The sequence below is a fragment of the Haliotis rubra genome, unplaced genomic scaffold (assembly GCF_003918875.1).
Source record: "Haliotis rubra isolate DU_JTF1 unplaced genomic scaffold, ASM391887v1 Scf561, whole genome shotgun sequence".
Taxonomy (NCBI): domain Eukaryota; kingdom Metazoa; phylum Mollusca; class Gastropoda; order Lepetellida; family Haliotidae; genus Haliotis; species Haliotis rubra.
The window spans coordinates 344520-367754 of record NW_025767259.1 but is presented as its reverse complement, the minus strand read 5'-3'; the positions used below and the strand labels follow the sequence as shown (position 1 = coordinate 367754).

The 23235-nt window shown below is 41.2% G+C and overlaps 1 protein-coding gene across 1 annotated transcript in view; it reads left to right on the top strand.

Annotated features, from left to right (window-relative positions):
- Window positions 1–23235, top strand: part of LOC124254062 — a 239774-nt gene that overhangs the window by 638 nt on the left and 215901 nt on the right. Inside the window, exon 3 of the mRNA XM_046687914.1 lies at window positions 16312–16785. Coding sequence (XP_046543870.1) covers window positions 16312–16785 — 474 coding nt within the window. The remainder of the gene's footprint in view (window positions 1–16311; window positions 16786–23235) is intronic.

Below are 23235 nucleotides of genomic sequence, written 5' to 3'. Positions count from 1 at the left end.
GCAATGAGACCTGGACATGGTAGACAAAAATCAACGACACCTAGGCAGGATTAATGGCTAGACATTAATGGGTCTACACAATGGGTTCAAATCAGCACATGTAAAAAAGATCTGGTTCCCCATAGTAAAAGTTCCGCTGGAACTTTTCAATCCAATATTTGTTCCTGTAATAGTGCATGCGGAACAAATATTTTGTTACGCATACACAGAATTTATTCCGGGCAAATAGGAACTTCCACACACATCCTAAAGTGTCTAAAAGAGGGTTTTGTTTGTAGGGGTAGTCTTAAAAAATGGGGTGTGTTTTTTTTGAGGGGGAGGGAACGGAAAGGAAGAAAGGATTTTTCCTACGGCATTTGTTCCATATGGAACAAATCCTGTGGCTATCAAGAAGCAATCATCATGTGTGAAAGTTCCTTAAAAAAGGACTAAATACAGTATTGTTGTGATTGGCATCATTTGTCTTTATTTTGGACATTGGTTTCATCTTATCTGACTGCATACATGTGTATTTAAACCTAATGAAAATACTCATAAATGCTACTCTGTCTCTTTTTATCACGACACTTTCTTCTTGGTCTGTTATTTTCTATGGTCATTATGGAAATAGATTCCCCAGAATCTGAACTGATGATTCTAAATGAATCTTGTGTTAAAAAGAGTTCTCTTTCAATGACGTCTGTGGAATGTAGTTCAACCACATTGCAGTTTTCATCCATCTGCTCACCTTCAATAGTTTCAGCAACATTTTCGACTTGCACAACTTCACTGTTCAAATTCTTGTAATTTTGAGGACTACATGTTGCTGCTGGTTCATGATATTTCTTGATATTCATTTGTTTGTATGTGCTGATAAAACAACCTTCCATAGAGCTAACTTGATACGTGCCCTCTCGGGTTTTTCCTGATATCATGTAGGGTCCATTCCATTTCACTTTAATAAGTCCTTTTTGTCTCTTTCGCGATTTCACCATGACTTTGTCACCTACTGTAAACTTTTGTGCTTCCACTCTGTGGCGTCTGTCAAAATGCTTCTTCTGAATTTGTTGAGCCTTTTCATTATTACTCAAAACAGTCTCTGTAATTTGAGACTTCATGTCTTGTATTATCTGAACACACTTCTCAATCTCTTGTTCACTGTAGGCCTGAAATTTAGCATTTGTGGATGCAGTTTCCCTATGACAATTTTCATTAGGCAATACTGGATTTAGCCAAAACATCAAATAAAATGGCGAAAACTACGTCGATGAATGTTTAGACGTGTTGTAAGCGAATAAACATCCAGGAATGAATTGTTCCCACTTACTCGGTTCATTCTGCACAACCTTATTCAACATGTTCTTTAATGTCTGGTTGAGTCTTTCACACTTTCCATTGGATTGAGGATGGAATGGACTGGTATTAATATGTTTATACCCATATACCTTTGCCAACTCTCTCATCAACGAAGAGTTAAATTCTCCTCCATTATCACTTACAATTTCCAGTGGTACACCAAACATGCAAAACATGTCATGAAGACATTTGGCAACATTAACACTTTCTTTTGAAGGTATGGGTACTGCTTGGGCATAATTAGTAAAATAGTCAATTACAGTCAACACATAACAGTAACCTGCTTCAGACAATGGCTCATTTTTGTCTTTCATGAAAGGGCCAATAAGGTCAATACCTATTCTTTTCCATGCCCCAGATGGTATTGGAATTGGATTCATTTCACTCGGTGTTGTTTTGCACTTTTTGTTGGTTTTCTGACATTCTTCACATGTCCTGACATAGTCTCTGACATCCTTATAGGACCCTTTCCAGTAGTACCTCTCAGCCACTTTAGAATACGTCTTGTCCATCCCCAAATGGGAAGCTGAAATTGTAAAGATAAAAGTACAGTGGGTAATACATTATTATAATTATCATTAATATAAAGCACCACCCAAATCCAAATAAACACGATCACAATATTTGATAATATGCATTCAATTCGTGGCATTTCACCTTTCTTTAAAATATGTACATCTATTTCAAAATATTATTTCAAGAATGTATGTATAATATCTACATGTCGTCATTGAATTAGCTTATGATGAAATAATCTGTACACATGTCAAAAGTACAGCATGTATCAGGTGATAAGGGTCCTGATCGAAATCGAGGAGGACGCGTGAAGATCCGGGGTAGAATAGGTCTTCAGCAACCCATGTGCTTGCCATAAAAGGTGACTATCTTGTCGTAAAGAAGAGACTAATTAACGGGATCGGGTGGTCAGTTTCAGCTGACTTGGTTGACACATGTCATCGGTTCCCAATTGCGCAGATCGATGCTCATGCTGTTGATCACTGGATTGTCTGGTCCAGACTCGATTATTTACAGACCGCCGCCATATAGCTGGAATATTGCTGAGTGTATGCGTAAAACTAAACTCACTCACTCACTCAGTACTGAAGAATTGTTCAAATATCTTTCGATTATAATTTGATGTATAGTTTGGGTAAACTTACATTGATCAATATGGCACATCCTCATGGGTGCTAATTTCTGGTCACTAGTTATCACAAGCTTCAATGGAGCTGAGTTATCTTTGCTGTCGTCCGATACATAGTACAATGAAGCTTCGCGAAACATGAAATGCTTTGTTTTCACAAATATACTCTATTAGAGCTGTGTATTCCCCTGTCTCCATGTTGCACCTTCCTGCTGTGTGGCACATGCCCGCTTGTTAACTTTGTTTTCATCTTGATCTAACGTGTTTCACGTGTATTTCGTGCTAGAGAGATCTCGGATGTTGACAAGTTGGGCGAGTCCATTTTGCATTCAATAATGACTGGAGTTGGTTAGGCCTACGGTATTTGTTCCTGTTGGATGGAATATTTGCCGTGTGTGCGGAATTTGTATTCGTGTCATCCGTTCACTATCTCATGGCATTTATTCCGAGACGGAACATTTATTACTCGGAACTAAATCATGTTTACACACCTGCTATCAATAGGGAATTCCGTACAATAACTGGATGACAAATTTCAGTATCAACCATTAAGAACCGACTCTATCAAGCCCGTCTGAAAGCAAGGCGGCCTGTGAAGGGTGTCACCCTCACAGCTCACCATAGGCACCAAAGATTGGTCTGGGCTAGACAGCATCAGGGACGGGCTTTGCACCATTGGCGTTACACCATGTTCTTGGATGAGTCAAGGTTTTGCCTCCGATTCACAGATGGCAGAAAACGTTGTTGGCGCCGTAGTGGTGAGTGGTATGCCAGAGCGTCAATCATTGACTATGATCGGTATGGGTTTTTTTATTACACATGATAGGCAATCGGATCTATTCATCGTTAATGAACAATGGACTGGTCAGCGATATGTTGATGAAATTTTGCGTGGCGTGGCTCCACTGGCTAGTATTATCGCCAAGAATTTTGATAATGCCAGACCATTCATGCCCAAGTCTTCACTGCTTATCTCCGACGAAGGGCATACAGACATTGGACTGGCCCTCTAAGTCCCCAGACATGTACTCAATTGAGCATCTGTGGGACATTCTCGGCTGGAGGGTGTAAGCCAGGGATCCCGCACCCATCAACCTTGCCCAGCTTTGGGTAGCTCTTCAGGCAGAATGGTGGACAATACCATGAGCAACCGTCTGGAGGTAACCATCAGTATACCAACAAGGTGTCGAGTATATGTCTCCCAACATGGTGGACACACCAGATATTGAACTTTATGCCTAAAATTGATTTTGTGGCCATTTAGAGCAATTACACATTCACTGTCATTTCATCAGTTCCCTTATTTTTGTTGGTAGTATGCATTGATATAATTGGAATAGATAACACAATGATATATTGTCATCTTCGCAATAACGTCTTTTGCGATACCACTGTCTTGGTTAAAGTCATCAGAAATAGCATATCAACAAATCCACTGCTGTGCTCAAGTTAATCAAGTTGTAAGGATTAATTTGCAAAATTCAGTGCAGATGGAATTATGTTCTCATAAAATGGGTTTTCAGATGCTTTTTTTGATCAGAACATTGTACTAACATATATGAAGACATGCCTTCAGCTGAATGTTTACAAAGTTTACATGATACAATCTGAAAACAATATGCTTACTTCGCCTCATTCTGTAGGTGTACATAAGGGTCCGCTCTTTGCCCACTCTGGAACAGCACCAATTTCACAGCAATCATGATCTGATTATGGTCTTGTCATCCATGGACCCCAAACCCACATTAAGCACTCGTTGAAAGTAATATTTTACAATTAAATGTCAACATTTTGTAATTATTGGCGTAAACATTCCCTCTGGGTTGTGTTAGCCTTTTCCTCCATCACTTGGTGATGTGTTACAGACTCTGAAAGTATATATGTTGGAAAACTATGGACTAGGACCAGGATGCCCCTGGAATCTGGAGATTATTCTCATTTTCAGTTAACCCCTTGGGGAAGTAAGGTGTCCCGTGTCTCATCTAATGACATATGACACAGAGGAGGCATTTGGCAGCACTTAAGCCCTCTGGTGAAATAATTTAAGGACTTTCAGATCAGATCTCATTGTATCGCAAGACCTTATCACAGCCACTGTAATTTTGTCTGAGGAGTATCAAAGGGACACTGCTATGGACCAGGACATAGATCTCACAGACTGCATGGTCTCCATGGATCAGAAGGAGCAATCTTACTGTGTGCTGCCTAGTCAAATCCACCAAGAACTTTCCGGAGAATATGTAGACTCCCTAACAGTGCAGCCTTCTGCATTACCCAGAGTGTCAGAAGGGCTGTGTCCCCGTTGGAGAACCCAGGCACTCTCCTGATCTGCGCCATGAAATCAGGAGGTACCAACCAAGGGCATAGAGACCTGTGGGGTGTCTGACGACAGTCTGCTTGGGATACAAGCAAGATATTTCATAGGTCCACATATTCAGCATGCTTTTCCTGAGTCTTGCCAATCAGGTTGCTGTCAAAAGGGACAGAAAATTCAATGATAAAAAAAATATATTCATTGGCTTCATCAAAAAGGACAAGATCAGGTTTGTCGGTTGGAATTCTTCTGAGGCTGTATAAGGGCCTAAAGAATCATTTTTCATGGCGCCCTGGACATGTTCAGGGTCGTACCATGGATGGACCTCAGAGTCAAAGCCACAGGCATGGCAAAGACGGTATTAAAAGCAAAGAGCCATGCCATCATGTCATTTAAGATATGCTGTTTGTGCCATGGAAGGGTATCCACTGACAAGGTATTGGACAGTCTCTGTAAATAATTGCAAAGTCAACTCTTCATATTGATATTTTGATTAAGAATCACAGTTTGGCGATTGCGAGAAGTGACTGGTCCTGGGCAGCCCCAAAAAGCCCTCAGGCTCACATTTAAGACCAGCCGACTTCATCCAGGCAAAGGAGTCATTTAGAATACTGTTCTGTTCCACACACTGCATGTATACACGATGCAGTGGTTTCTCATAAAGCTTCTCTACAAATGACCGACTCGGGGCAGACTTGGTGAATGACTTCTTCACCTGTTTACGCCAATCGCTGTACCGCCGAGCAGTACATTACCATCAACAAAATCAACCTCAAATTTCAGATTGTGTCCAACAACCATGGCACGCTAAAAATAGCTGTGGAATTCCTTGCATTCACATTTCTAGTAAAGAGAGGAGACTCAGAGATCTTGATGGATCGGTTTGCATCAATAATAATATCGAAGGACCTAATTATTGGTTTATCTCAGGGGTCTAGAAGACGTTGCCACCCACAACGGAGTCAATGTGGTAGAGTACACATCCTCAGCAAAGCAGGAGATCTTGGAAGACATGACCCAGATGTTGCGCTTAGATAGCATGGCCAAAGCTATCTATCATTCTCATGCTCTCATAGAAAGGTTGTTAGCGCAGTTTACTCTCCTTCACAGGGATCATCACCTACATCACCTGCTTTCAGCGATCTATCAAGACATTTGCAACATACTCTACTCACAGCAGTTAGAGAATCAGCTCTTCAATGAGAAGCCACAGCCAAGAGGATTCAACAAGCCCTTCCCATCACGGAAGTTCGGCTTGCCAGGCCCAAAGTCCAATTGACGCCTCACGATTCCCTTTAACAGTAACAGAATGCACAACGTATTGGAGACAGATGCCACTGTTTCCAGTGGATGTGCACTGTTGGCTGTCTATCACCATTCAAGGACGACTGGAGATCATTACGACAGATCAATTGATCCTCAAGGTCATCAAAGAGGAATACTGACTTCAGTTCGCCATGAGACCCCCTTTGATGACATACACAATCGGACCGGATTGGGTGATAGGGCATTCTCCATCACAGCCCCCACATCTTTATCTTTGGAACAGTCTTCCACTATCACTCAGGGTGCCAATGACCACAACAAAGTTCAAATCTGATCTGAATATCTCTTTCTGCAAGCCTTCCAGTGACTCAGTCGTGTACAGCTCCACAGAGCAGATCAGGAATGATCCAATGCATCACTGCATCTTGGTCTCTTCTGGGAGTTTATTGCAATAAATCAACTGCCAGGTCAGCCAGACCACCAGTTCCATATCCCATTATTATCTTCAATACTTGGCAGAGAAAATATGGGAATATATAACACTGCTTTGCGCATTTATATGTGCAGAATGAGCATAAAATGTCAGAAATGAACACTCCTTTTATCCACGCTCATAAAAGACGCCATGGCAGAAGTCTCCAGAATGGTGAATTCCGTCTGGATGAGAGCAGTTATACTCAAGCATAAGGAGAAGCAGCGTTGCCCCCTCCATCACACGAGGTAAGAGCGCTAGCCTCCACACTAGAGCTATCATTACCATGCTACTGAGCGTGTGGAACGCCAGTTGGCAGTTAGTTATTAGTGAGTTAACACAATGACTCTTAGAGTTATCGCCCTTAAACATAAACTCGCTTTCCCAGTTTTATGTTCGGTTCTTCGGGTTGTCTGTGTGTTGCCTTGGCTTCGACAATAAAGTAATTATAAGCGTAAACATTCCCTCTGGATGATGGTTGCCTTATTCCTGTGGATTCCACAGACACATACAGAATGGAAATGAAATTTTTTAACTAAGTCATAGCTATCCCTAGTGGTATGCTTAAAAGAGTTATGCAGTTATCTCCCTTGGCTGTGACGTCACAACATAGTTGTTGAAAACCTGTCATAATTTTTCTGTATGGACAACACAGAAGACGTGTTTACAGAGTGAAAGTGTTTTCAAAAATCCCGGTCAGTAGTGTCGCATTGGTTGATGTTTCTGACCATCGCATTCTATATTTTGTACATATTGCTTGCGTTTTATTCTACTTTATTGAACTCTACTTTTCCCGCCAAAAAAGAGCACATGTCACAAGCGAGTATCTGCCAAAGTTTTGTCTGTGCCTCGTGCTTCACGGGTCCTCCCTCAAAATTTTCAAGAACTACAAGACTCCCGGTCAGTAGTGTCGCATTGGTTGATGTTTTTGACCATCGCATTCTATATTTTGTACATATTGCTTGCGTTTTATGTTACTTTATTGAACTCTATTTTTCCCGCCAAAAAGCATATGTCACAAGCGCGTATCTGCACGTGTTTTGTCTGTGCCTCGTGCTTCACGGGTCCTCCCTCAAAATTTTCAAGAACTACAAGACTCCCGGTCAGTAGTGTGCATTGGTTGATATTTCTGTCCATTGCATTCTATATTTTGTACATATTGCTTGCGTTTTATGTTACTTTATTGAACTCTACTTTTCCCGCCAAAATGCATATGTCAAAAGCGCGTATCTTAAGATGTTCACTGTGTCTATAACTTTCCGTGTAGTCCGGTTCCCCATGGCGTTTCGACCAATGGCCACGGCTACTCAGTCTGTTGATCTGTCGGCGTCCACGGGACAAACACTGACACAGCTGGCTCTCCATTGACTTTCCATGTAGTCCGTGTTCCCCATGGCCACGGCTACTCAGTCTGTTGATCTGTCGGCGTCCACGGGCCAAACACAGACACAGCTGGCTATCCATTGACTTTCCATGTAGTCCGTGTTCCCCATGGCGTTTCGACCCATGGCCACGGCTACTCAGTCTGTTGATCTGTCGGCGTCCACGGGACAAACACAGACACAGCTGGCTATCCATTGACTTTCCATGTAGTCCGTGTTCCCCATGGCGTTTCGACCCATGGCCACGGCTACTCAGTCTGTTGATCTGTCGGCATCCACAGGACAAACACAGACACAGCTGGCTATCCATCCAACCGTCCCAGCGAGACCACGGGTCGAGGTCTGTCGGACTGGTTCATGCTGGCGTCGGGTATGGTTCCATGGCTTCGGACCTTCCCGTCCTGCCACCCCCCTATGCTGGGGACCCACGGGATCCCTCAGCCAAGCGGATCTTCCGGCCACCGTCCCTCCGGCAACGCCGTAGCCACGGCTGGTCGGTGGGCTGGCATCTCGGGATACGTTCCGGATCAGCCTGAGACGGATGTCGACGTGGTCGACAGACAGCAATCGTTTTTTTTTTGCCTGCATGGTGGGGTTGTAGCCGCAACAGCTCAACGGAAGCGGCAGTGGTTGGGGCACGCCCCCGGGGTCGTAAGCCGTAAAACTCGTATAACGCCGGCAAGAGCCATAGTCTAGAGTCTATTTTTTGGTAGACAGTTGGGATGCTTTATAGTCTGTACCCGGGAAGTCGAGTATCAACCATGGAGTGAGCGTATTAAGTTTTCATGCCTCACTGAGCAATATTCCAGTTTATGGCTGCGACCTGTAATTCATCAAGTCTGGACCAGACATTCCAGTGATCAACTTGTGCTTCGATCTACGCACTTGGCGAGGTGTGGTGACATTGGGTTTCACGTCGTCCTTGAGAATATTTCGCTCATATGTCGACGTGCCTGCGTGTGTATGTGCGGCTGCTTGTACTAACCCAGACTTCAGCTTGGTTTATAGTGCAACCCACTGAGATACCATACTGCAGTGAAGCATGAATACCCCACTCGGACACATTATACTAATTCCGAGGAGCCCAGTCCTTGTTGTACCCATTAATGCCGAGCGCCAGGCAGGGACGAACAAGTACCATATTTTAACGTCTTTTGGTATGATGCGGTCTGGGATCGAACCCGCGACCTTCCGCTCTCCGGGCGGACGCTCTAACCACTCCACTACGGAGGTCGTTTCTACTCACTTGGGATTCGGTGACACATTATGTTACCCATGTCAGCAAGCCTCACCTAGTCACCTTTTACAACAAGTCGACGGGTCTCACGTGCCATCTATTTGCCATCCTTCTCTGGTTAATGGCATTTGCAATTCTCACCTTAATTCCTGGTATAAGGGACTTGGGGTTGTCGATCTCGTCTCCCCTCGACAATCTGTTACGCTTGGCATTGTATAAGGTAGCTATATATTTTTTCATCATCTGAGCCTATTACTTTGTCTACTACTTCGGGTATTCACCCGTTCCATTGGAATCTACCTCCGGCCACGGCTTCCAAACAACCCGGTACAGTTGTTTAAAGTACTCTGTATCACATACAAGAGTCTAAATGGCATAGCACCAGAATTTCTAATCGTTTCAGTGACTTTCCCTTCAACCACCCAGACAACTGTGATCTGGAAGCAATTCTTATTGAATTCTCCTTCTTACAGACTGCCTTGGCCTCTTATTGAGAATGCTCTTTCAGTGGTTGCGCGCCATCACTGTGGAATAGTCTGTTCCTCGCTATAAACTGTTTCCATGTTTTAATTGTGTTCAGATCACATCTTTCAACGCATCTCTTTCACTGTACTATTAACTCCAACCTCACTTTGTAGCGCTTGAGCATCCACCTTGTGGTTGGATTTCGCGATATGTAACATTCGTTATTATTATATTATTATTATTACTGAATTAGCAACACCACGGCTATATTCGAGGCCAGGGTTCAAACTCAATCCGCTGTCCCACAAGGCGTCGGCAGTTCAGGTAGCACATGCGTCGGACCAGGTGACGGCCAGGTACAAAAATCAGATAACGGGGATGACACGTGCGTTTTCTTGCCAGCATGCACTGTCAGCTGAGTGCTCCACGGGAGGCACGGGCTATATATACCGTTAGGTTGGAAACAAGCCTGATATCCAGTCACTGAATACAGGCAAGTGTGTTTATTCATTTGCCTCTATATAACCAGCAGGGTACATGGGTACCTGGTGGGATAAATCGTGTGGCTATTCAATTTTCTCGCGCCTCTTGGCAGCCTGGGTTATCTGGGGTAATAACAGGTAACATGTCAACACCTTGAGCATGTGCCTTGTACCTGGAAAAGGCGTGTTATAGGGCACATTTATTGTTCTACCAAGTGCCTATTATCCCTCTGCATTCTGACGGATCTTGGAAGGTGTATTCTGTCGTTCGTTTACTTTTTCATCATCCTCATCTCCCTAAACACGCTCATGGCTTCTTCCGTTGGTCTACCTACTTCTGCCATGCTTTGCGACCTTGTGTTCAGCTGGGCCCTGTCTCGCTTTTAGCTATATACGCAATGTGGCGCAAGCTCGAGAGCGTAACGGGAGCCGGGAACCAGCTTGGGAACCAGCTTAGACCTTGTGTAAGCTACAGTATAACGAATTATTTCATTGGCTGATAAGTAGTATTTTCTGCGGACTGAATGACGCTGATTGGCTGAGAGCTCATACATTGTAAATGGCTGCCGTAAACATCGTGTTGTTAGGTTGTAGAGTGTTACGGGCGGACATGAGTTTAATCATGGGTTTAATCATGATTAGTATGTGCTTTTCTTTGAAGGTACGTTATTTAGACATATAACGCGCCATTGGAGATGCGCTGTAAGAATTTTATGCACCATGTGGGACATTATTCTGTGATCTCGTGTCTGCGTTCACTGTACAACATGGCTGGACAATTCAGTCACAATCTTGTAAATACAAAGGCTTAGCATCCTCGGCTAGGGGTATGGATAGACAAGCCCATGTCAACCTTGTTAAGATGGGGTTGTTTGTTCCTCGCCAGTGCTCCAATTGATAAGGATTTCTCACATCTGTTCTCGAATTATCCCAAACTTTCGTTCACATTTAAATCACGTTCCTCCTAGTCCAAGGGAGTTTTTAGGTTTTAGCCCATGCATACTAGATCGATATCTTTTCATACGGCGGTTGCCTTGTCTTGGGTATCGGGTAGCTTCCTCACCCAGGTTTTGAGGATTATTTGGCAATTAATCAAGATACCGTGGTGGTCATGTCAGCCCACGAGGGATGCTTGCCCACTCCTCTTTGGATGTCGTTTTTTCAGGCAGTTTCTGATGCCAATCACACTTGAGTGTTTGTGTTAGACTATTCGGCAGCACTAGTACCATCTCGCCTCTTGATTGGAGAAGAACTTCCAGAACAATCCAATGAGGAAATTGTTTCACCAATCTCTGGATATGTTTTCATTGTTCTGATATCGATCCTCCATTTTTTATGTTGAGGGGAATTCAGATTTCTTAGCGGATTTCTATCTTTATCTTCGTGACGTTAAGACACTGAAACAGTCCTATGGTGGACTACAGATCAGCAATCGTTTCTGTTTAAGATATACAAGGACTAGCAGTGGTTCTAACAGCTTGATCTACAAGCTGATTAGATCATTCCAGTTATGAATTTAATTCTTTATTTATTCTTTTATTTTTTTCAGCTCCTAGTCCTACAATCTTCCCCATGTTGGCTTTGTCTCATTCTGTAGTCCCCCCAGAAGTCTTCCAAACCTATGTAGGAAATTCCTTGACATTTCTTTTCCTTAACAGGTGGGGTTTTCTCCTTGTCATTGATACAGCTTCCAGTTTCAGAATACCAGAATTTTTTGCCATAGACTTTAGTCAATCACCTTTACAGGAGGCTATGGATAGCTGTCATGTAGCACTTTACCAGTTTTTTCTTGCCAAGAATCGGGCATCTGCTAGCGGTCTCTCATCCACAGAGTATCCCAGATTCAAGTATTCCCTACATCTGCCTCTAGATCAGACTGAACTAGAGTCCTATGACCTATTCTCCAGCGTACTCTCCATATCAGACGTATTTGCCGCTGTCTTTTTTATCTCATGCAAGACAATTGTTGCTTCGGAGATCTTGATTGCATATTATATCGTCTTGGCTTAGGAGGACCATCACTTTTGTTTACCAGGACTGTGACCCCAACTTAGTGAACAATAGTTTTCCCAGCATGAGACCAGGAAGTGACGTCATCAAACAGGAAGTGACATCACAGAAACCGGTTTAAATGAGAATCGGTCAAATAGACTATTACAGAACCACCTATGAGGTCTTGGACAGGAAGTGACGTAATATTTCTCCCTCACGAGTATGATCCTTCCCTTTAGGTAATTGAATACTAGAATATCCAGGGAATGATCTAGATAATTCATATAATTCATATATTTACATTTCATCATTTCATCACCTAAGTCATAGTTACCCTGATTGTTATGTCATAGACTATAACAAGATAGTTAGTGGTTATTGCTGTATTCATCATCTGCATAAACCCTCCTTCCTTATGTGTGATTCTGGCAACCATAATCCAGAGGGAATGTTTACTCTTATAATTAGGAACAATTACATGTATTGTTAGTAATTATTAGTAAACTTACCTCTGGATTATGGGATGTAGTGCCCGCGCTAATCTCCCCACGAGGAGATGCAGAAGATGTTAGTTTTTCTTCAGAAAAATCATGAGAGGTTTTCAACAACTATGTTGTGACGTTACAGCCAAGGGAGATAACTGCATAACTCTTTTAAGCATACCACTAGGGATAGCTATGACTTAGTTAAAAAATTTCATTTCCATTCTGTATGTGTCTGTGGAATCCACAGGAATAAGGCAACCATAATCCAGAGGTAAGTTTACTAATAATTACTAACAATACATGTAATTGTTCCTGTTTGGACTTGATTGCACGTGTCCTGGGCTGTTTATTGTGGAGGCGGAACCTTCTCCATTGGCGGAAGGTATATGTCAATTCGGATCTCTAGTGGTCGTGCTACAGCTGAAAATACCCAGTCGGAGATGAGAGACTAAAATCAGACTCACCAATGTCATGCAGACTCATGGAAGTCAGATCACCATTTAAGGATCATAACCACCAACTGAGAGTCCATGTACCCCTGTTTTCGTAATAAATCAGAACATGAGTGAAGAACGATTGAGTAAGATTACGGATCGTTCTCTTAACACACTAATCATTGTAAGCAAGCTGGAATCGAATTCTAAGCATGCTTACAAAATCCACAGAATCAATAAGATTGATTTTTGAGGTGCTGCCCCATTGAAAGAAGAAAGCAGATGTCTGGAAAGGTAGAAGATGCACATTCCCATGGGGCTTATAGACCAGAGGATCGTCAGAATCCGTGAACGATGGATCCCACCACTTACTGTGGGATTCAAACAATTAGTTTGAGTCAGGATAAGGCAAAAGATGTATTTTTTAGATAAGAATATAATTTATACTTATCATGACTCATATGCTAAAGCACCCACCCAGCCAGTTTTGTTCTGTCGATAGGGATAGGGATTAATAATGAGAGAGTGTGATGAGTCCATTATGTTATAATAGAAATAGTAATTGTATGTGCACGCTTGACAACTTTTATGAATGTTATTGTTGATTTCAATTTATTTAATCGATTTCCTCATTGTTTGTGCAAACATCATTATTTTGCCTCTTTTGACAAGTGCTATTGTAGACCCGCTAGTCAAGCATAAACAAGAATCGTTGTTTTCAACAACATTAAAAATAGTTTATACATTGCGCAAATCTGCCGCATAATATATGGACATCAGTTGGAAATTTAACTGCCAAGAGATTTCAGACATTTTATTTGATTTAAACAACATGCATGTGCATTCAGACACTGCCTTATTCAAACATCTTGTTAATGCTAAAGTGACAGTACGACAGGTAACTTCGTCTTGCTTAAGCGCAGCTGCCATAAGCGACTAATTAGTTAAATCGCCAACAGCCTCTGTCAAAACCGCATTTTTATTTGAGTCCCGGATTGACGCCGTAAGTATTGACAGAGTACCGGTACTGTACTGAAAGTGTAAACAGCAGGGTAGGGTGATTGTGTTTACTCTTATCGAACTGACCTTCACATAAGGCTGCAAATTGCGGTGCGTGTATTTGTTGCAACGAGTATAGAAATATATATTCTCTGTTTGAGATGATGTTTGATGGTAATGTAAAGTGTATTCAATTCAAAAAGTAGTTGGCCTAACTATATTCTCGATGTCCAATCTTTTGAAAGCTTCCATTTTATTTTGAAAAATCATTAGCAAAGCCATATAAAAAAATCAAATAAGCGGTTAACGAGATGTCTGGAAAGACTATAGACCAGAGGATCGTCAGAATCCTGCAAACGATGGATCCCACCACTTACTGTGGGATTCAAACAATTAGTTTGAGTCAGGATAAGGCAAAAGATGTATTTTTTAGATAAGAATATAATTTATACTTATCATGACTCATATGCTAAAGCACCCACCCAGCCAGTTTTGTTCTGTCGATAGGGATAGGGATTAATAATGAGAGGGTGATGAGTCCATTATGTTATAATACAGTGGACTCTGTCAATACCGGCCTCTGTAAACACCGGCACTCTGTCTACATCGGCACAAAGTTTCAGTCCCGGCAGAAATGCACGTTAATATCATTTAGAAACTTCTGTAAACATCGGCATCTGTCTATTCAGGATATCGGCATTGTTTTTCAGTCCCAACGAACAAGTTGTTATGAAAACCAATCTGTTAAAACCGGCACATGAAAGACGGCGTAACCCTTTGATGCAATTAGGTCCAAATGATGTAACAACACAATTAGCCTGTGACTCGAGATTATTCAGAAGCGGAAGTGTTAATCAGTATCTTGTTAATCAGTGAGTGGTGCGTAACACTTACCCTGAATAATTAATACATGTAGTGGGCAGTTTGACTGTATAAACAAGCAAGTGTTTACATTTTGTTGATTAGCGGGTATTGACTCCGAGATTATTCAGAAGCAGGAAGTATCAATCAGTTTCTTGTTAATTAGTGAGTAGGGTACGTGTCACTTACATTACTGAAAGTGTAAACAGCAGGGTAGGGTGATTGTGTTTACTCTTATCGAACTGACCTTCATATAAAAGGACTTGCAAGTGGTGTATTTGTTGCAACTGAGTATGAAATATATATTCTTTGTTTGAGATGATGTTTGATGGTAATGTAAAGTGTATTCAAAAAGTAGTTGGCCTAACTATATTCTCGATGTCCAATCTTTGAAAAGCTTCCATTTTATTTTGAAGGAATCATTAGCAAAGCCATATAAAAAAAATCAAATATGTGGTTAACGAGATATTAGTCATCATAACACATTGGGGTATAATATTTCTTAAAAAATTGCTGAAAACGGAAAATGATCAGTCTACCTCTTGGATAATGGTCTACCTCTTGGATAATGGTATGCCCTCAGATAACATCATGTAAAATATGTTCAGTATAGTATTGGATGACTTCCAATTCCAATCAACATTCAAAGATTAGGATTGCTTGATATATATTTTGGTTTGTTAAGGACAAACCCATTTTAATCTTTCAAAATCATTGTGTCCAGATATTCAAGCTGGCACTGTTTGCAATATATTGAGAGTTGACGCTTCTGTGACCATTTAGTATTTAGTTTGAACCCTAGGCATCATGTATGAAGAAGTGAAAACATTTGAATAAGTTATGTCCTTATCGATTACGTCATCTGAAAGGGGGTGTACCTTGAAAACAAGCTCTTTCAGTAAATGTGAAGGGGGGAGTCGCTTTAACAAGAGATTGTAGTTTTTTTATGCACTTTAATATCTAACTTTGATTCTAGAGCACTTCTACTTATCTCACACACTAAATGTTTCTTGCATATTTTGTTCCCTGAAGTTTGTGATGCATTTAAACAGATTTTGTGTATTTTTGGGAATACCAAGATAATAAGTCAAACAAAATAGGGATCGTATTTCCTCTATGTCAATGACCTTCATTTCCCTGGCCTGAAGGTCAATGTTCCGTAATGGGGGTGGATGAATGAAATGTTTAAATTAAAACAAAAATAAATAGGGATCGTGAAAGCTGGAACATAGCAAAACCATTTTGTTTGAGGTTACAAACATAAAGACACCTGCATTTGTATCATTTTATAGATGAGGCCAACTACTGTTTGAACGACCCTCATATATGTCCCTTTGGCATCCCGGGGGTTCAACTCCACGACTAATGTCTGTTAACAAATTCCTACAAATTGATTGTATTACTTATTTTTCAAAGTACTAACTTTGCAACATATAATTTCAGTTCAATGCAAAGACAGAGGAAGTAGTGAAGAAGATGTTGAAAATACACAGAAAGACACAAAATCTTGGCAGAAAAAACTCAGTGATCACACTAATGAAAAGGGCAACAGAGGGAGAAAAAAAGCATCAAAATATGTCCAGGCACAAATTTGAGAGGCATCACTCTGAAGATAGCTGCCCACCAAGCCCATCTCAGTCATTATTTAGAACAAATAGTATCAGTAGCAACATTCACACAGCATCAGAATCTGACACGAATGTCGTTACAAATGAAAGGAAAATGGAGAAACAACAAGCAGACGACGATGATGATTCATCATACAGACCTGATTCCACTCTTAACATCATTCCACATCACACAGTGTTGGATCCCAATGACAGTTTGACAGCAAAGCTGAAGGAGCAGGAGGAAAGGCTGCACAAGCTGCAGAAACAATTGCAAGATCAGGACCAGAAACATAGAGAAGAACAGGAGGTTTTTATTTCTATTATATTATTAGTTTGAGTTCTTCATTTGTTTGTTGTAATTGTAAAAAACATTTCTACCTATATTACACTTTTGCCAAATTCCTATGTTATGGCTGCAATCACACTAATACTAAACTTCAGATATTTAACAGACATCCTGTCTGCTTTCAATCTAGTTGTTCAGCGCCATCAGTTCACAGCTCTTCTATGCCACAAGGATTGGAAAATCCTTACTCTTATCTTGTGTATGTCCACATTAGAAACACCACCATTCCCACTTGTACTTGATAATGTTATGTAGTCACACTATGACAACCAGTGACAGGCTATGCATGCGATGCAACATGTTACATTGAAGCAATAACATACTGATGTCGAACATATGAGGAAGGTGATCCATGAAATATTGATTTTGGTATAGTGTGGTGTATGACGTCAGTCTGTAAATAATCGAGTCTGGACCAGACAATCCAGTGATCAACAGCATGAGCATTGACCTGCGCACCAATGACATGTGTCAACCAAGTAAGCAAGTCTGACCACCCGTTAGTCGCCTCTTACGACAAGCATGGGTTACTGAAGGTTCATTCCAACCCGGACCTTCTTGCGGGTATTAACTTAGTAATCGCAGTATATGTGTTGTAATAATATTTACTTTCTTGAGTTTTCATTCATTTATTCATACTTACCTATTAGTATAGGCTGTCTGGTATAATACCAGTCAGAAAGATGACAACTGAGTGTACATTATCATGATGTAACAGGTAAAAGTCCCTCAAGTAGCTATGAGGCATATATGAACGGCACATACAAACCCAATAAGCAGTGGATATACAGCCTGAAGATGGATAAAAGAAGAAATAAGGCTTGCAGCAACGTAGTTGTTATTACTTTTGAGTCATGAACAAATTGGTTCATGTTTCGTGTTTCTAATATGGTGTAGTCTGCAGTCATGCGAATGTGTCAGCAGTGTAACTGCTTCATGGTATCTTGCCACCCACACATGGTGTGCTGCAAGTGTGAAAATATTTCTTCTTCAAAAAAAGGTTAATGCAAACTTTGATGGTGAAAGCATCAATGATCTCAAATATTTTGAAAGGCAGAAATCCAGGCAGAAATTATCGCTACATAAATCACTCTTTGAATCCTGTTTTTCATTGGAGAAAAGCTGAAATTGAGAACAGGCTCAGAAATATTCCAGATGGGGATTCATCTACAGTTTCTCCCTATCTCTGCTCCAGCTGCCATGGCCATACTGCCCACCCGACTATGGGCACCCCCCAGGCAACATAGTCACCACATGGGCCTCCTCATTGTGTGGGGCATTCATTTGAAACCCTCCTCTTGGAACTTTCAGGGTCATTTTGGCCAACTTCAGGGTCCTGCATAGATGACAAGGAAGATAGCATGATCATTGTAGACCCTACCTTAAAGTTGTTATGTCTCCCGTGAAGGGTCGGAAATATATTGTTTTTGGTTGAGTTTCCGTTGGCATTGGCATCTGCATTCCCATTCTTTCCAGAATATAACTCTAAAACTATATGAACAATCTTCACCAAACCTGGTATACTGCCTCTATATAACATGTAGATGTGCCTTTTGGGGGTTTCAGGGATTTGTTTAATTGATTTTTTTCCACATCACACAGTGTTGGATCCCAATGACAGTTTGGACTTTGTCTCTTTGAAGGATAAAGTTCGTTTCCTGGAGCATAAATGTGAAACTAATTGACCCATCTTCACCAAATTTGCTATACTGCCTGTCCATATCATCTAAGTGCCTTTTGGGGGTTTGAACTTTTCTGTCAATTCTAATTTATTCTGTTGCAATGGCAACAAATTTGGACTTGGTCTTTTTGAAGGGTAGGGTTTGTGTACGCATCATAACTCTAAAATCACTTCATCCATTTTCACCAAATTTTGTATGCTTAATACCAATTATTAGTAAGCTTAGAAGCATCAACCATGTACTACTATAAGGCACAATGAACTATCAATAATATGTATTTTCATACTTAGACATATTGAAATTGAAGGAATCAAATTGTTTGAGGTCTCAACGTTGAATTAGGGGAAAGGGCGGGAAGGGGGGAGACATCTGTTTTACTAGTAAAAACACTGTCTTGCTGTGGATTGTCATTAAGTTGCAACTTGCTAAGAATTCTTCATTTTCGTATCTAACTGCTTTATTCATGATGAAGTATCTAGATGTGAATTCAGACTCCTGAACTTTACTTCCAGGACCAATCCTTGCAGAGTTCTGTTCATCAGCACATAAGAGAATTCTAAATGGACATCAACCTCTGAAGTTTTTGTTAGGGAACTCTGTGTTCATGCTCTATATCTCTTCCAACACGGATCCCGGTTTCCTTTCTTGGGACAAGCAGAAATACTGGACATGGGGAAACATCAGAATATGCGACCTACTTCAACCTCTGCCTCCAGAGCAGTCATGTTCAGCAATTCCCAGGAGGGGACAGAGTCTGCCAGATCCACAGACTCTAAGCAATTACTGTCAGACATTGTTGTGCAAATGGGACCTTCTGATTTTCACCTCCCAAGTAGGCAGGCCGCTTTTCTAGTATCCTGACAGAAGGTTACAAACTTCTTGGTTACCACCACCTTTGACATCCAGTCCTCCTCATCGATTGTACCGAGAGCCTCAGTTGTCAGCGCTTCAAACAACCTTAAAGGTCACATGCAACCAAAAAATCAAACATAATTAAAACACAATTATCACTTATTCATGACATATTATATACATTGCTGGTTATGAAAAAACATATAAACAAAATTATAAGCGTACAATCGCAAATCAAAAGTGCAATATTGTGTACTTGGGTTTACTTCCCAAGAAACGAAGCAGCCGGGATACCGAACCCAGTCAGAGCGGGTGGGTGTGCACTCAAGTGTAACGGCTGGTTCATTTGCAGGGTGCCCTCACGGCTCATTGTGTGTGTATATATAGAGATGTTGGGTTTTGTAAATACATGCTCATTTTTTGTGTATAACATTTTGCAATCAACAGACATCATAACATGTCATGTGTTCGAGTATCACACCTGCCTGTCTGTCTAATTACATAATGTGACAGAGACCGAACTCGGGCCATAAATCAATGCGTTTCGTTTATGGTGTATAGCCTGATTGGTGTTAAGTTCAAATTGCATGTGGTCAGTGATCGCAGTTGTGTATTGAATATTGTCATTAGCAGACAGGCAGGCAGACACACAGGTGTCAATAAAACAAGACATTGAGTTTTGTCTGTGACAAGGACATATCTATATCACAGTTAGAAATTCTGTCAACGCTATATAATGACAGTGCTTTTAAGTATTGAACTGAGAAAGTGACTCGGTAAGAAGAACGTGTGGTGAAATAGACAAATGAAATTATATAAACAGTTTATTTACTGTCATAACATATAAAAGCTTTGAGCCTGTGAGATATCAACAAAACATTAGGAAAATAGCTCACACCAAAGCCTTCACCGAGTATTCACCGGACAGCCCGCTTCCAAGTTGCGCGAACCTATTTCACTGCGCACGTGCTATGAGCGCAGCCCAGCTGTTGAAACCAGTTTTCCCCCGAAAAGTCGGGGGAAAATTAGTGAATCGTTTGAACTCCGATTTCGCACGGGTTTTTTCATCGCGTTATTTTTCAACTTTATAAGTTGAATTTGCATTTTTGATGATTTGTTTTGGTAAGTCCATACCGAAAGGTATCAGAATCTGCAAAGTTATGTTTTACGTTGCATGTGACCTTTAAGTACATTGTTAGTGATAGAGTCCTTAGGTAAATGGCTCAAGACCCCAGGTTTCTAGTCCCTATCTTTCTTGTTCTGAAGAAGGACAAAGAATAGCTCTGCATGATCTTCAGCATGATTATTTTCAGTGCCCTATAAGTAGAAACTCCGCCACTTGAATGGTCTCTACATCAGGGGACCACATATTGGGTCATGATTTCCAAGCCACTTATCTACATGTACTGATCTACCCAAGTACCTTTAGTTTGTTTTCTGGAGAATACACATCCAATGGAAGGTCCTCCTATTTGGCTTTTGGAATTGTGTTTGGAAGCTATATAAATGTAAAGATATCATATTGAATTGATCCTCAAAGAACCGCCACACCATGGACACTGAGCTAACATCAGACAACCCTTGGAGGAATCACAGTTTTGGATACCGGGGAGAAACACTGATCTCCAAATGCACTGACCTCGTTGGGTTATTACATGTGTATCGTTACTGGATTGCCAACATGCAGAAGGAACAACTCACTACTCAATTACAGATGTCCTCCCAGCAAAATGTTTCAATAATGTATGTATGGACTAAGGTCTTGCATACTATGTAGAAGAGTGGAGAACACTTTTTAATACACACTGGACCTCAATGCATGCTGAGGTGCATATGAGAAAATTATTCATATGCATAAAATATGATGGAGATATCTAAAATCCAAATCTAATGCACATTAGCTCCAGTGATGAAATTCTTTGGCTGCTTGTTCTCCCTGTTTTGACTAAAAATTGGACCTGTTTCCACTCTCCCGGACAAAATTATTTCCTCATTATAACTGAGGTTATCCATAAATAGCTGACAAATATAAACAAAAACTGCATTTTGAAAATTATCCTATCTCACAGTATGCTCTAATCTCTCTTACTTCGACCATGGTGTGGAAACGTGCTGTAGGCTAAGTGAATCAAATTTTCTGGCCTCTCTCCCACTCGATCGCTTCCCACCACTCCCATTCCCAGACACATCAATCATCCCTGTAAAGCGTGCAAAGTGCCCAGCACAGTCACTTGACAGTCACATCCCACTTATGTCATTATACCCCGCTGCGCTTTTAAATAGTATTAGGCTCTGTCCGTCCGTCCGTCCGTCCGTCCGTCCGTCCGTCCGTCCGTCCGTACGAATTGGAATATCTTAAGAACCATTGACTAGATTCTTTTCATATTGGGTACCTAGCTTCATCACAGTATAAGAAAGGTCCAAGTCAGGTTTGGTGACCTTGACCTTCATTTCAAGGTCAAGGGGACATTAACGTTTACCTGCATGTTAAGCTATCTCAAGAACAAGTCCCGGATTTTCTTCATATTCAACACCAAGCTTTATCTAGGGAAGACGCAGGGCTCAGTAAATTTTGGTGACCTTTACATAATTTTCATGGTAACGACAACACTTTGAAGATTTCAGCATGTTAACCTGAATTGTCAGCAAGATATTTCAAGAACGGTTCACTGGATGCTTATCCCCCCCGACACGTAATGCAGGGGGATATAGTCGTCGCCTTGTCCGTCCGTCCGTCCGTAATCATTTTGTTTCCGGAGCATAACTCAAAAACTGTTCAATATTTTTCAACCAAAATTGGTAGATATAACAAACAGAACCTAAGGTGCTGTCTTTTGCTATTTACATGGTTTTTTAATTTTTTATTTTCTCAGTTTCCATGGAGACGCTTTGGACTTAAAGGGAGGGGTGGGCTTCTTTCCGGAGCATAGCTCGAAAACCGTTCAATATATTTATGTAAAACTTGTTAGATATATCAAACACAACTTAAAGTGGTGCCTTTTGCTATTTACAGATTTTTGGCATTTATATTTTTCCCAGTTTCCATGGAAATGATTCGGATTTAGTCCCAAAAGGGAGGGGTTGGCTTTGTTTCCGGAGCACAACTCGAAAACTTCTTAATATCTTTCAGCAAAACTTGGCAGATATGTGAGGCAGATCCCAAAGTGGTGCATTTTGCTATTTACAGATTTTTGTGATTTATCATTTTCTCGGTTTCCATGGAAACGTTTCGGACTTAGTCTCCAAAGGGAGGGGTGGGTTTTGTTTCCAGAGCTCGAACTCGAAAATTTCTTAATATCTTTTAGCAAAACTTGGAAGATATGTGAGGCAGATCCCAAAGTGGGGCCTTTTGCTATTTGGAGATTTTTATCCCCCCCCAGCATGTAATGCCGGGGGATATAGTCGTCGCCTTGTCTGTCCGTCCGACCGTCTGTAGTAGTAGATATAATGATAGTCCGAGATCAAGTCCAACAAAAGCCTCTGTAAAGCTTGATTTCACAAATAAAGCTTTTGTTAGACCCTTAGATCTCGCCACCATTGTATATACTACTTTTGAACCCCCAGTTAACTTCCCGACCACACGTGGCACAATAGTGTCGCTATGACCGTGAACTAGCACTTGACACTATGTTGCGTTGACCTCGATGAAACAGTTTAATGTGAATCGCCTATGATCTCTTTGGTGTTCGTAATAAAGGCTTGCTGGGCTTTTCGTACCCCCTGTTCTATGTACTTTTTTTTCTCGTCTTCGCTGATAGCAGACTTACGAGACTTGGACCGGATTTCTTGTTTCATCTTACGGTACTTGTCGAGTTCAGAGAGGATTGAGCGAAATTCCTCCTCCGAGATCTTACTGTCAGTGAGTGCTGTCGAAATA